The sequence below is a fragment of the Procambarus clarkii genome, chromosome 27 (genome assembly GCF_040958095.1).
Source record: "Procambarus clarkii isolate CNS0578487 chromosome 27, FALCON_Pclarkii_2.0, whole genome shotgun sequence".
In the NCBI taxonomy this organism is placed as follows: domain Eukaryota; kingdom Metazoa; phylum Arthropoda; class Malacostraca; order Decapoda; family Cambaridae; genus Procambarus; species Procambarus clarkii.
The window spans coordinates 26,877,337-26,893,140 of record NC_091176.1 but is presented as its reverse complement, the minus strand read 5'-3'; the positions used below and the strand labels follow the sequence as shown (position 1 = coordinate 26,893,140).

Sequence of the window (15,804 nt, the reverse complement as noted above, 5' to 3'; positions counted from 1 at the left end):
CTTCATCTTTTTCTCCGAGAGATTCAACACAGGAGAGACGAAGAGGCGCGAGTCTAGGTCGACACCCGCGAAGAAATATCCTCGAGTCAATATTCGTATTCCCTCCCTCTCTCTACCTTCTAACTTCCCTCCCTCTCTCTACCTTCTAACTTTCCTCCCTCTCTCTACCTCCTGACTTCCCTCCCTCTCTCTACCTCCTAACTTCCCTCCTACTCTCTACCTCCTAACTTCCCTCCCTCTCTCTACCTCCTAACTTCCCTCCCTCTCTCTACCTCCTAACTTCCCTCCCTCCCCTTGAAACATCACCAACAACAATTGCCTCACAACAACTGGACAAGGACACAAGTACAGCAACAACAGTCTGGTTGTCCTCGACGTGGTGGGAGTCCCAAGAGATGGACACATTGTTTAACATTTGTTTTACAAATTTGTATAGTCTCAACAGCTATGAACAGCCATCAGGCTCCAGCTCCTGGTCTACGATGTTATTATCCCCCCCCACAATAATATAATAACATCCGTGGTTCCTTTACATGTTTGAGTGAAATAAATTTCCTCAATACGTTTAAAAAATTGCTAGACCCCCCCCCCCCCATCCACAACGAGCTCACTAGATCGCGCAAGACCCCCCCCTCCTCCCTCAACGAGTTCACTAGATCGCGCAAGACCCCCCCCCCCCTCCTCCCTCAACGAGCTGACCAGATCGCGCTAGAAAGCCAGAAGGCATCGCGGGGTAAGGTGCTGCGGATGGCACGTTAAGGGATAGAGCTGGTGGTAGGGAGAGCCTCATGTCGGGGATGGGATTTAGTCTGCTAGTACCGTGGAGGAAGGGGTAGGTCCGTCTGTGAGGCCCTGGTCCCCGAGGCCCTGGTCCCCGAGGCCCTGGTCCCCAAGGCCCTGGTCCCCGAGGCCCTGGTCCCCAAGGCCCTGGTCCCCGAGGCCCTGGTCCCCGAGGCCCTGGTCCCCGAGGTCCTGGTCCCCGAGGCCCTGGTCCCCGAGGTCCTGGTCCCCGAGGCCTACCCACCATGCGCTAGTAGGTAAGGGAGGTGTGTACGAAAGGCAACTTAACTTGGTAGCAGGAAAACACACATCGTAGCTTGCCTTCCCCCCCCCCCCCTTTTTTTTTTTTGGTACAACCTGCCTGTTGCAATGTGCATAATACAAAACAAAGACTAACATGTTAATACAGGTAAATATATATATATATATGCATAACAAGATGAATGACAAGACACATTACATGGGACAACGGTACATACAGCGAGACAATTAGGCCATCCGGGTCACTTACAAAAAAAAAAAAAAAAATATATAAAAAATGCAGCATATTCAAGAATACTAATAATATGAATAAGCCTTACAGCTACAGTGCATGGCTCGTGTTCCCTCGTGACTGAGAGGGGCAAATGAAACAGAAAAACGTCTACGTAACGGGACAAGGAGCGTTAAGACGACGGAGTCGAGGGCTAACACAGCCTTACAGCTGTTTAATGGGAGCATGACAAGCGTCCATCATTCAGTACTCACAACCAAACAACGTTAATAATATTATACCAGCCCATCCTCCTCCTCAAAGTTCTTGTACTGGCATAGTAACTATCTGGTGGCAGGCACCAATATGTAGTTTTTTTTTTTTTTTTTTAATGGACTACCATGCAAAGTTGACTCTTTGTAGTCATGGACAAATGGGGATAACTTCTTTAACTGCAATAATTTACCGACCTCTCCTAGCACTCGTAGGCCTAATACACGCTGAGGCCTAATATATTACATGTGCTATACTAGGCCTAGGAATGTTTAAGATTGGGTTTATAGCTTAATTTTTTGGGGGGTTAATAAATTAAAAGAACAAAAAGTCCATTTTTTGTTGGTTTAACATTACATATTGGTACTTCGACCAAATATTTACTATAAGTACTGTTATTCCAGGAGAATGGGCTGTATTATATATATATATATATATATATATATATATATATATATATATATATATATATATATATATATATACATATATATATATATATATATATATATATATATATATATATATATATATATATTATAATTATACATACAGACACACACATATTTTAACTCTTTGGCTTAATGGTTCAGTTTACCACCTGCCACAAAACCAAACCAAAATTAATAAACAATCAAAACTGATGATAGGAGGAGAGGCAGAAATTGAACAAAACCTGCAAACCAAAGAGTGAGCGATCACCCCCCCACCATCCTCACTCCTCACCACGCGATGGACTCAGTAGGGAGGGAGCTGGCCAGCAGCGGTCACCAGGACCTGTCTAGTGCCTCTTGGTGCGCGTTAAGGGGCCGTCATAAAGGTTGGTTGGCAGGGCAAGGGAAGGTCAGTCAAACAAATGAAAGTGTGTGAGACAGAGAGTGAGAAAATTGTGCGTTTGGAGAGAGAGAGAGAGAAAGGCGGCCCAGAAATTCTTGAAAGTTTGCTGAGGAAAAAAACATTTTCCTATACCGTAGTAGCTTTTCGGTGTGAAGTGATCGATTGCCATTATGAGTTTCGTCCAGAGTAAATGTCCTAGACCGCTGCAGGAGATTACACGCCTCCTCAGGGGGAGTCTTGGACCTCTGCAGCGCCCCACACGACCAAACCCATTTACTCTACCCCCAGAAAATCGAAACATGTCTACAAGTCAAGAATTTCCCTCCTTTCTCTCTCTCGACTGACCAATTTAAAACAAATATTCTCGACCAATCCGCAAGCTGGACTTTAGACATCTACAATAAGGGTAACGCTAATGAAGCCTTTCACTCCCCTCAAGTCGAGTGTTTAAGAGCAAGGAAGGTAGGATATCAGAGGCGAGGCATCATAAACAATAGACATCAGGGGCTAGGAGTGAGGATGGAGAGGACGCATGAGAAGCGCATCCAAGAGCTAGTGAAGAGGCTTTTAGTACCAGTTGTGATACCATTGACGTAAGGAACGCCCAGGTCGGAAAAGGCCATGTTTTCAAATACATCTCCTCTCCCTGGAAATCAAAACTGATATCAATGAAAAAAAATTAAGAATTAAGTAGGCATACAGAGGCAAATGCTTAACATACTCTGTCGGATGATTAAACTCATCCCATTAAATAATTATATATATTTATAGAGAGAGAGAGAGAATTAAGCTTAAAATAAGAAATAATAATGAACAGGATGGAAGTAATTGGGGACACTTTTAAGGGCAAGTTTCAAGTCTAAGATGACTATTTAGAGCAGGAAAGTGAAGCAGCGCGTGGTGGTGGGACCTAGAGGAGAGGAGAGGAGAGGAGAGGAGAGGAGAGGAGAGGAGAGAGAGAGAGAGAGAGAGAGAGAGAGAGAGAGAGAGAGAGAGAGAGAGAGAGAGAGAGAGAGAGAGAGAGAGAGAGAGAGAGAGAGAGAGGGGGGGGGGGGAGTATACCGGGCATGCCAGGCCGATTGTCTAGTCTGCGGAAAAAAATCAGAAACTGGTGGAGGAGGAATTATTGAGGTGTGGTGATGGCGACCGGCCCTGGAGACCCGCCATTGGTCCTCCTGTGTTCACTCAGCAACGGTGGTCTGTTCACCTTGCATTAGTGACGGTTTTACTCGCTGTGTTGACTTGTGTTGCTGCTCACTATTCAATACCTTGAACTTAGGTGATCATTCTGTATCACCCTCTTGTCCCCACCGTGTTGTGTGTGCACTGCTTTTTCCAGTGTTGCGTTCACACCATGTGACCCATTGTCGCGTTCATACTATGTGACCCATTGTCGCGTTCATACTATGTGACCCATTGTCGCGTTCACACCATGTGACCCATTGTCGCGTTCATACTATGTGACCCATTGTCGCGTTCATACTATGTGACCCATTGTCGCGTTCATACTATGTGACCCATTGTCGCGTTCATACTATGTGACCCATTGTCGCGTTCACTCTGCATAACCAATGTGGCGTTCACTCTGCAGTAATCATTCCGGAGTTAACTCTACATCCACCAAAGTGAAATAAAATGGTCATGAAACTTTGTCAAAAGTAATGGATACCCTCTTAAAATTTGTTGATAATTCTAATCATTAAGACTTATCTTGATAGTCAACTTTCTTCGTTAATGCCCTTAAAGTTACCCGTCTCCTTGGTTATTATCTTAAAGAACTGTGGTAAACGAAGATCCGCGGTATTCAGCCCATTTCAACAGTTGGTGATTGGTTTCGATCATAGAAAGATCTCTCGTGGGTCTATGAGAGTACAAAAGACATGAACTATTTCAAAACTGGATTGTCATTTAAAGAGTACTTGGAAGCTGAGCTGATAAGAATCCTATCTCATCCCACGTAATTCTGGGATGTAACTCGATACAATGCTCATTTCTTACTTTTCAAAAGTTTCCTTAAGTACTTTTTTCTGAGGGTGGGGGGTGGGGGCTCAGTGCCAGGGCAGGAACATCTAAGACTGGTCTCACGTACGTGGCGTACTGTACTATGTTCTGAATACCTCCTTACTGAGGCTACTATAAGCTGTTCGACAGGTTAAGGTGTGCTGCTGACGTTATCCTGTTGACATGTGCTTGTAGGGTGAGACTTGGTGTTATGTCTACTCTCAGGTATTTAGTTCCTTCAGTACAGTAGCTGCCTCTCACTGCTGGTCTGCGGTCACCTGTGCACATTTTCATTCAATGATTGATGAAGATTAATCAACCCCAAGAGGTGGCACGGGCATGAATAGCCCGTTCATTTTCTTGAACTTTTGCCGGTATTAAAATCCATTAAAAGCCATTTCTCCGACCAACTATGCAGCTCGTCCAGGAGCTGAGAAATACTTCTTGGAGCATTTTACAGTCTTTATTTGTTCCGACTCTCCCGATTTAACTATACATCATCAGCAAATATTAACTTAAAAGACTCCTTACCCGTGGTTCGGTCATTAACATAAACGAGGAAGAGTATGGGCTTTAGGACTGATTATTTTTACTCTATGCTAGTTCGACTTCTCGCCCCACAGTGTGAGTCTCTGACTTCTGTTTGTTAGGGATTCTCTCACCTACTACAGTGCTCTTGAAGTTACTCAAACTGCTCCTAGAGTGTGTAGTAGTGATCTATGTGGAATTGTGCTAAAAAAATTACTGGAAGTTTGAAAATGTGCAAATCTGTCCATCCTTCTGTGTCTTGCCTATGGTTAGTTTATTAGAGAATTCCAGCAATGTGTGTGTGTGTGTGTGTGTGTGTGTGTGTGTGTGTGTGTGTGTGTGTGTGTGTGTGGGTGTGTGTCTGTGTGTGTGTTTACTAGTTGTGTTTTTGCGGGGGTTGAGCTTTGCTCTTTCGGCCCGCCTCTCAACTGTCAATCAACTGTTTACTAACTACTTTTTTTTTTCTCCACACCACACACACACACACACACCCCAGGAAGCAGCCCGTGGCAGTTGACTAACTCACAGGTACCTATTTACTGCTAGGTAACAGGGGCACTTAGGGTGAAAGAAACTTTGCCCATTTGTTTCTGCCTCGTGTGTGTGTGTGTGTGTGTGTGTGTGTGTGTGTGTGTGTGTGTGTGTGTGTGTGTCTGTGTGTCTGTGTGTCTGTGTGTGTGTGTGTGTGTGTCTGTGTGTGTGTGTGTGTGTGTGTGTGTGTGTGTGTGTGTGTGTGTGTGTGTGTCTGTGTGTGTGTGTGTGTGTGTGCGTGTGTGTGTGTGTGTGTGTGTGTGTGTGTGTCTGTGTGTGTGTGTGTGTGTGTGTGTGTGTGTGTGTGTGTGTGTGTGTGTGTGTGTGTGTGTGTGTGTGTTTCCAAAACGATTCAACCATTGCCTAAACTCCTGGCGCCACGCTCCTCCTCCAACACTGAACATGATGGCCAAGGCGTTCAGTACAGAAGTCATTAATTTACGATCAAATCACAAATGAAATCAGTAAAATATGCCATCTTCAACGCACTGAAACTGCCACTGGAATCCGGGAACTAACAATTACAAATAAAACATAGACATATCTAGTAATGGGTTATCCTTCAAATGACTATTTCCACTCTTCACTGCCTGGCAAGAAAGCTACATATGCAGTGTCTTAATCTCTTTAAAAACAAATTAATGAGACCATAAATTGTTTAGTTCTGCCTAAAACAAAAAACGCAACCATATTTAGTCAGATTTGGTGAAGATGTTATAAGTGTTGTTGAACTGTGTCGAGAGAAGACAAAATTATATATATATATATATATCAATGATTAAGTTGTACAGAGAACCCAGCAGGTAATGACACTCCCGAGGACCGGTCTCACCTGGCCTCCGTCAGAAAGACGGCTTTTAGTAAATGATAAAAAATAAAACGGGTTTAAGCTGTCAATAAAGGAGGATGGGAAAAGGCAGAAGCCGACCATGGGCCGCCCAGGGCCCTGGGCACCCTGTACCGTGTCTTATTGGCGGCTCCGTCCCCTCTGACTGTGACTTCTTCTTGCCAAACATTCTCCGCCTCATTGACGCAGCCGAGACACCATCCTTGACTACCACACCCGCTCCTGCGTCTGCTGCCGCTACTGCTGCTGCTGCTGACTTACCTAACATTTTGGAAACCGTTTATGAGCGCCTGCTGTCTTAGTTGGAACAAATGTCAGTGTTCACGTCGTTATTTATCTCTTATATAGTTTACGTCGGATAGTCCGTACTGGATCTGATCCTACCAACATGTTGAAGGGATCAGTGATCGTGTGAGTGAGCGGTGTACCCAACACTGTCTTGAAGTGCTGACGCAGTGTCAGAACCGGTTCACACGATCGTCAAAGACGGTTCAAAGACTCACTGGATGAAATAGGTGTGTGGGTGTGTACTCACCTAGTTGTTATACTCAACTAGTTGTGCTTGCGGGGGTTGAGCTTTGGCTCTTTGGCTTTTGTCCCGTCTCTCAACTGTCAATTAACTGGTGTATAGATTCTGGAACCTATTGGGCTCTATCAAATCTTCATTTGCAACTGTGTATAGAGTCTGCCTCCACCACATCACTGCCTAATGCATTCCATTTGTTAGCTACTCTGACTCTGAACAAATTATGTATAATGTCTCTGTGGCTCATCTGGGTACTAAGTTTCCACCTGTGTCCCCTTGTTTCCCTGTATTCCCCTTGTCCCCGTGTGTGTGTGTGTGTGTGTGTGTGTGTGTGTGTGTGTGTGTGTGTGTGTGTGTGTGTGTGTGTGTGTGTGTGTGTGTGTGTGTGTGTGTGTGTGGGCGTGTGTGTGTGTGAGCGCATACGCTCGATTACGGGCGCAGTTTAAAACTTGGAGAGTAGGAGTGGGAGGGTTGAGTGTGTCGTGATGGTTGAATACTCCGACTCTGTCTCAGTCTCACACACACACTTACGCCACGCACTTGAGGAAAAGTATCTAGGTGTCACACCTGGTCCAAGATCTCACACCCCCACCCTCGTTGTTCACACACACACACACACACACACACACACACACACACACACACACACACACACACACACACACACACACACACACACACACACACACACACATACACACACACACACTCATACAAATCTGACCTCTTCAACCTGGCACCGAAACTTTACAGTGCTTTGAAGAGTGCCAAGGATGGCAGAACCAAAATGTCTATTCCCAACTTAAAAAAAAAAAAAATCCACGTCTTGTATAATCCGAGAAAAATGGAAACAAACAAAGCTAACGTTCCTCAGGACTAGTATAGTACATATATGTACTAAATTATGCCAAAGATTGTTATGTATGGCCTAACATGGCTGATATTGGTCTAGGACATATTAAATTTGTTTATCTTTTGGTTATGTTCTTTTGAACTACAATAGTTCAAAATATGAACTTTATTTGGATACAGCAGAATGGACATTTTGTATTACCATCCACAGTTGCTATAAGTACTATAATTGAAGCAGGCTTGATTGGGCAGCCTGTACTGCTAATATTAGACCATCCTGCCTGTTCTTCAACAACAGTGAACCATCCTGCCTGACCCTCCACAACCATGAACCATCCTACCTGTATGAACAATCCTGTATCTTCCTCAACAGCTTTGAACCATCCTACATCCAACCTGTTATACGAACTCACAACTGACACAAATCTGAGACGCATCTGAAACCCATATATGAGGAATCACAAATGAGGCCCATTTAGTAGAAGCGGGAACTGACCCACTTTGATGAGAGCCTTAACAGATGATTCCTGAAGGCAACCATACTTGAGGGCCATATATATATATATAAGGGAAGCCAGAACCTCACGTTATATTTGAAATATTTTGCATGATTAATTGACCTTCACGACATGACAGGGTGAGCAAAGCTTCCAGCTTTACTCTAGAGGACTTTGAAAAGGCGACGTTCAAGGATGATGGGATGATATATTATACATTCTAAACACACGACGTGCTCGCAGAACAATATATACCAGGAGAGATAACTGAAGATCCGAGGAAACACCTTCTCCAGAGAAGCATTCAAGGTCAAGAAGTTATGACCAGAGTTAAGGCCTTCGACCAGAGGGGGAGAACAGACGAAAGCGATAACACGGATGGCGACACTGGGAAGGACGGAGGGGGGTGGAAGGAAGGATATCATGAGGCGATCCGACACGACGACCGAGTCGCACGACACATGAGGAAGAGAACAGGAATAGGTGGAGAAGGAGGAGGAGGAGAAGGAGGAGGAGAAACAGGAGGAGAAGAAGGAAGAGGAGGGGGATATCAAGGCTACATGAGGGAAGAATGCAGAGACGTCACGTGAGACAGAGAAGGAGGTCACGCAAGGGGTTGAAAACATCGCAACACGATACGTGGGAGAGAAATAGGGCCCCAACCAGCACCAAGGGGAGGAAGGGGGTTAATGGGGAAAGAGACACAGAACGCGGGCCACAGATGGAATAATAACAAAGACATCTACGGCGCCCTGCTACGACAGACACGAGCTACTCAAGGTAGTGGACACTCAAGATGAAGAGTTCACAGAGAACACAGCCTCGGAGGAGCACAGAAGATGAGCTGCCGAGTTACACAGTGAGACGCAGAACACACAGATCGCATGGGAGTGTAACGGAGGAGGACACAGCAGACAATAAGACATAGAAAAGACATAAGCGAAGCCCCCACTAAAAAGGAAACGGGTGGACAAGGGTTTGTGCATGTTAAGGCTTCAAAAGAATGCTTCATTCGGCGAGGTCGCTGCATAATTCCCAACAATGATACAGAAAGACACTGTGTGACAGATACAGAAAGATACTGTGTGACAGATACAGAAAGATATAGTGAGATATAGTAATACTGCGAAAGGCAGAGCGATAAGGTGCCACATATAGTGAGATTATACAGTAAGAAATACTGTGAAATATAGTGAGATATACAGTGAAAAATACAATGAGAGCTGCACTAAAAGAGGCATTGAGAGATACAGTGAGATACAAGGAGAGATACAATGAAAAATACATTGATCTCCGGAACCAATGCAAGGTAAAGGTATAGCAAGATACAGTGAAAAATACAATGATATACAGAGAGATTCATTAATAGGTACAATGAGAGATACGGTGAAAGATGCAGCGAGAGAAGTAATGTAGATATTGGGAAATATAGTGAGAGATACATTGATATAATGAGATACAGTGAAGATAGTGACATACGGTCAGAGATGGAGCGAGAAAAAGTGAAAGATACAGTGAGAAAAACAGTAAGACTTACAAAGATACAATAAGGCCCACAGATTACAGGAAATTTGAAAAAGACACATGGAAGGAGAATGAATAGCTACAAAAGAAATAATGGAATTTTTGTAACAAATTGAAAGATCAGGATCAATAGATACAAGACTGAGACACACTACCCGCAGCGACACACACACACACACACACACACACACACACACACACACACACACACACACACACACACACACACACACACACACACACACACACACATCTCTCCCTGTCTCACTCCTCCCAGCACACACTCCAACACCTCAAGTATTATTCCTACACTAAGTAAGATCATTGTCAGTGCGTTTTGGGTGCCAAGCAATGTGGTTCACAGTGACAATTTGGCTCATCTGCCCGCTGAAGCTATAGGTTCGTAAGTACTCTCATTGTTACCGCTTGATGAGTCCAGGTCTTGATTACCATTTTAGATTGGAGAGAGAGAGAGAGAGAGAGAGAGAGAGAGAGAGAGAGAGAGAGAGAGAGAGAGAGAGAGAGAGAGAGAGAGAGAGAGACGCAGATATACTGAAATCTTTTACTACCAGTTCAATAAAGCATAATTATTACCCTATGCTGGGGTCGTCAGGTGCTAACAGACCAACAAGGTCTGTTAGCACCCTGTTAGCACCTGTTAGCACCTATTAGCACCTATGGCTCGACGAAGACATCTGTGTCCCTCCCATATCTGGTTGTGTGTAGTGCCGGGGCGTCCCAACACTGTACAAACATGGCTGGGAGCGCTGACAGAATTGACTTACCAAATTCCTACTGTCATATCTCAAGATAAGGACTGTAATTTAATTTCACTCAAGCTTTCTTCACTTGCACGGCCAGTATTCAATGTTCGAGTGTATATATATGTGTGTGCGTGCGTGCATGCGTGTGTACTCACCTAATTGTACTCACCTAATTGTGCTTGCGGGCGTTGAGCTTTGGCTCTTTGGTCCCGCCTCTCAACCGTCAATCAACAGATGTACAGGTTCCTGAGTCTAGGTGCTAGGTACGCACACGCACAGGTGTGTGTGTGCGTGTGCGTGTGTGTGTGAGTATGTTCGCGTGTGTGCGTGTGTGTGTGAATCTCCTGAGTACGTTTAAACAAGTGGCTAGCATAATATATAGACTTGCCGTTCACCAGACAGACGGCCGAGCAACTGGGAACGTCTCTCACCATGCAGCTCACTAGGCACAATAGGACACTGGGCCACGCGTATGACCCCGAATAGCAGACTACCTGTAAGCCTGCAGTTTACCACACAGCCGTCCGGGAGCAACAAGACACTTGGCGGATGCTGGAGTACAGCACACGGCTGAACGACTTGTTAAAAGGCGTGTGCAAGCGCCTCTACTCTAAGAGAGTTGTACTAATTGTGATGGAACACCCTGGATGGCTCTTTAGTGTGACGCCTCTACACGTTGACACAGAGTTGGCGTCACACAGGAGCACTCTATCATGGTGATACTAGAGCCGTCACATATAGACAATACATAATAATATAACTAATAATAATAATAATAACTACAATTATCTCTATTACTGGTGTCATATTAATCAGGTATATTATCCATGGTGTATGCCTCCACCTGACAACTATTTCAGCACCTCCCTAACTCCTCAGTAAAATATTGAGGGGACATACGACAGGATCGAACCCGCGTCCGTGGGGCTCCCAGGCAGATGCGTCAGCACTTCTACCTGAGATACGTTTGAGCTGATCATCGTCTAGTTGGCAGTGCGTGTGCCTGGTGACTCGAGGAATGCAGGTTCGATCCCATCGTATAGCCTCAGTATTTATTTACCGATTCACCAAGGTATTTTGACTTAATTCTGTATTAACTTAATTCGCATTAACTCTTCAAAGACTTACATTTCTGTCTTCACTCCAACAATCCAGTTTGGGAAGCAATTCTATCTCCACCAGTCAACATATAATTACATTTGGAAACACACTCAATAGACCTCATAAATTCTGAAAGAAACAACAGGGGGACAAAAAGATATACACACACACAAGATGATCACAGCAGACGAGTTATAAATGATGGCCGTGGTCTAAATTCTAACCAAAAACTGCTGAAGAAACTTGTGACAGCTTGTAAGATAATGAGATATACAAGCCGCACAACGCCATCCACGAGGACTCCACCGCGAGGCCCGCATCTCTGCAGCCTCTATAGCAGCAAGATAAACATGGCAGCCTCACGTGATAAAATACAGTGAGACAAAATACACACACACACAAAAACAAATTGAGAATAACATTAGTGGTGAGAAAGAGCTACAAAAAACAGCTTAAGACATCCGCCCCTAATTAGAAAATGAGGACAAACATGTAGTGGAGGGTTAAGCTGGTTACATGGACTACTACAACATGTAAAATATTTGGTATCTAAGTATTTATAAATTAAGCTATTAATACTCGTTTATTCTATGAGAACAGTAGTGGGAATATGATTCAAAGTATAGTAGTGTGAGGGAGGGACGAGGAGGAGAGTGAGAGACTTAGATAAAGTAGGAGGGAGGGAGGGAGGGAGGGAGGGAGAGAGAGAGAGAGAGAGAGAGAGAGAGAGAGAGAGAGAGAGAGAGAGAGAGAGAGAGAGAGAGAGAGAGAGAGAGAGACAGAGAGAGAGAGAGAGAGAGAGAGAAAGAGAGAGAGAGAGAGAGAGAGAGAGAGAGAGAGAGAGAGAGAGAGAGAGAGAGAGAGAGAGAGAGAGAGAGAGAGAGAGAGAGAGAGAGAGAGAGAGAATAGGAGAGAGAGAGAGAGAGAGAGAGAGAATAGGGAGAGAGAGAGAGAGAGAGAGAGAGAGAGAGAGAGAGAGAGAGAGAGAGAGAGAGAGAGAGAGAGAGAGAGAGAGAGAGAGAGAGAGACAGAGAGAGACAAAGAGAGACAGAGACAGAGAGAGAGAGAGAGAGAGAGAGAGAGAGAGAGAGAGAGAGAGAGAGAGAGAGAGAGAGAGAGAGAGAGAGAGAGAGAGAGAAAGAGAGAGAGAGAGAGAGAGAGAGAGAGAGAGAGAGAGAGAGAGAGAGAGAGAGAGAGAGAGAGAGAGAGAGAGAGAGAGAGAGAGAGAGAGAGAGAGGGAAGGAAGGTTAGTGATATTAATGTGTTAGTACCTGAAGAGGAGGCGACGGGGACGGGGTTGACGGTGAGGGTGGAGCCGGTGTTAGTAGGCCGGGGGAACCGCCGGTGGAGGGACGTGGCACTCCCGGAGCCCGACGACGCCGCTGACCCCCCCAGGTCACGCCCCACCTCGCGCCCCATCTCGCGACTCATCTCGCGGCCCAGGTCGCGCTCCACCGACCCGTGGGTGCTGCGGCGCCCGCCCAGGTCTCCCGCCTGTTTCAGGACCTGGTATATCAGGTCCACCTCCTCCGTCTTGTCTGTTTTGTCTATAACAACAATATGGTCGCCGGAGTTAATGAGTGGCTCTAGGGGACACCCCCTCCCATGTCTGTCCCAGGGACACCTCCCATGTCTATCCCAGGGACAACCCCCCTCCCATTTTTGTCCGAGGTAGACCCCACCCCCTTTCCTTCCATGATTGTCCCAGGACATTTTCATGTTTGTCCCATGGACACCTCCGCTATCTGTCCCACGGACATCAAATCCCGTTTACCCCTCGCATGCCTATCCCGGGGACATCCCCTCTTCCCCTGTGTGTCCCCAGGGACACCCCGTCTCTCGCCTGTCCTAGGGACATGCACTACCAGATCTGTCCTAGGGGGGGACACCCTACATCTTTGCCTGGCCCCCTAGAACACCTTACGTACTCCAGGGACACTACCCCCATACCATCTCTAGGGACATCCTACTCCTTCAGGGACAACCCACACGTACCTGCCCAAGGGTGCAACCTGCTCATATCTGCTGAGGGTGAAGTGTTCCAAAGGTGCATGTGTAGTGTGCGTTTCCAGGGTGTGATGAGAGGGTGGTCCCAGGGTGTGATGAGGGGGTGGTCCCAGGGTGTGATGAGGGGGGGTGGTCCCAGGGTGTGATGAGGGGGTGGTCCCAGGGTGTGATGAGGGGGTGGTCCCAGGATGTGATGAGGGGGTGGTCCCAGGATGTGATGAGGGGGTGGTCCCAGGGGGCGATGAGTGGGTGGTCCCAGGGTGTGATGAGGGGGTGGTCCCAGGATGTGATGAGGGGGTGGTCCCAGGGGGCGATGAGTGGGTGGTCCCAGGCAGTTATAAGGAGTGGTCCCAGGATGTGATGAGGGTGGTGAAGGGACGTTATACCCCCTCCCCCCCTCTAATATAAAGTCATTGGTCTATAGGCGTGAGTTGAAAAAGTTGTTTTTCTATAACTACTCCAAAAATTATTCATTGCTGACATTATCTTATATTACAAGATGTTACTACTTAATTCAAAAGTTTAAATCGCCCAGAAAGCAAAATCAATTCAAGAATACAACAAAAATATCTCATGAATATTTTAATAAGTTAGTGAAACATGGCTACGCATCTCCGCAGACTTTTGCATAAAAATTTTTCTTTCAAAATCCAAAAAAGCATGTATTCGAAAAATATCTGTACATACATACATATATATATATATATATATATATATATATATATATATATATATATATATATATATATATATATATATATATATATATATAAATATATATATATATATATATATTTATATATATATATATATATATATATATATATATATATATATATATATATATATATATATATATATATATATATATATATATATATATATATATATATATTTATGTCTAGCACGAAGAGGAAAGCATTCAGCAACCTGGTATCTAAAAGGGAGAAGAACTGGGGAACTGGGAACGTAGGGTAGCTGGGGAGTGCAGCGGGAAGCCTGCTGGACGGGGCAAGTCTCCTAGGCTGCGCTGGGTTAGGGCGGGCGCCCAAACAGGCTGCCACGCCCGGACGCAAGACACGGCCCCGCCCGCTACAACCTACTCTAGTCTAAAATGTTTTGGTGCGCTAGACACGAGGCGAAAAGAAAATGTGCCTCTTCATAGGGGATACACATAGCTCTCCAGAAGGGCCAATTTATGCTACACTAACAGTACTTCTCTTACGCTCCAACACTGAAGTAAAATGTATCAGCTCTGCATGGACAAAAACTCTGCAAGAAAAGGAAAGAAAAAAAATCGAGGACAAAGACCTAAAAATTCACCTTCGGCTTACTATCTCGAAAAAAACCTAAGAGCGCTAACGATATCATCACTTAAGAGAAATGCTGAAGTGTGTGCTAAAAACAGAAAATGCGTTCGCTCTTGCTATGCAGAAGAACATGTGTCATAAAACCAAACCTCTCGACGCTTGGCTCGACTACCGGTCCGTTTATCTCTACAAACATCTATGAGATTAGCTCATGTTAACCTTATGCATATCCCAACAAACACACCAGGTAACCACACCGCCGTAGCAACTTCCTTACATTTCTGCATCGTCAATATACGGCAGTGGTTACGCTGTGTGTGTTGGAATACTCTGACTAACTCCCTTCCTGTTACCTCACAAGCGAAGGTTGGTTTTAGTTCACAAGGTCTCCTGGTACTGGCGACGCCACTGGTGAAGGACTCGGCTCAGCCAAGGGTATAGGGCATGCAGGGTACACTACACGAAGCGGGAGGTGTTCCTCCTCCCGAGGTCATGGTGAGTCTAGTTTAGCTCTGTGACTGGGCCAATTGGGTTTATACAACTTGCCTAAAAGTTCCTTTACAGAATTTGTCCCGAGTCTCCCTCTAGGATACTCCGCCAGTAGGTTATTTTAAGCGCTACTGAAATAAACATAATCTAACTTGATCTAGGTGAGATCGAAGGACAACGTAACAAACTCAGAGTGTTAATGAAGACGCTAAACAGGTCTCACGAGCTATACAATACACGGACCACGACAGACAACGTAAGAGGGGACTACCACACGCTCGCTTTACACGCTCTATAACAAAACAAACGAACTAAACGACAAGACTGACGGAGTACCATGCTAAAACCAAACTAACTGAATATATTCATAGGCTAAACTAGACTCGCGTAGAGCGCGCAACTTTAAAACGAATTAGGGGCTCCCTCAGGGCCCCAGGAAGACCCTCCCCCAAGGGATCTTGGACG

The 15,804-nt window shown here is 45.2% G+C and overlaps 1 protein-coding gene across 14 annotated transcripts in view; it reads right to left on the bottom strand.

The window, feature by feature from the left end:
• Stacl (Stac-like) overlaps positions 1-15,804 on the bottom strand; it is a 723,254-nt gene that overhangs the window by 62,377 nt on the left and 645,073 nt on the right. For 9 of the 14 annotated variants that reach the window (XM_069332474.1, XM_069332482.1, XM_069332475.1 and 6 more), the window contains 2 exons: positions 12,805-13,080; positions 6,384-6,530 (listed from right to left, as the gene is read on the bottom strand). The exons of 2 other annotated variants lie outside the window; for them this stretch is intronic. In XM_069332474.1, the coding sequence (XP_069188575.1) occupies positions 6,384-6,530; positions 12,805-13,080 (423 nt within the window). Of the gene's footprint in view, positions 1-2,083; positions 3,009-6,383; positions 6,531-12,804; positions 13,081-15,804 lie in introns of those variants that run through there. 3 more of the 14 variants (XM_069332481.1, XM_069332483.1, XM_069332485.1) reach the window with 2 other exon arrangements.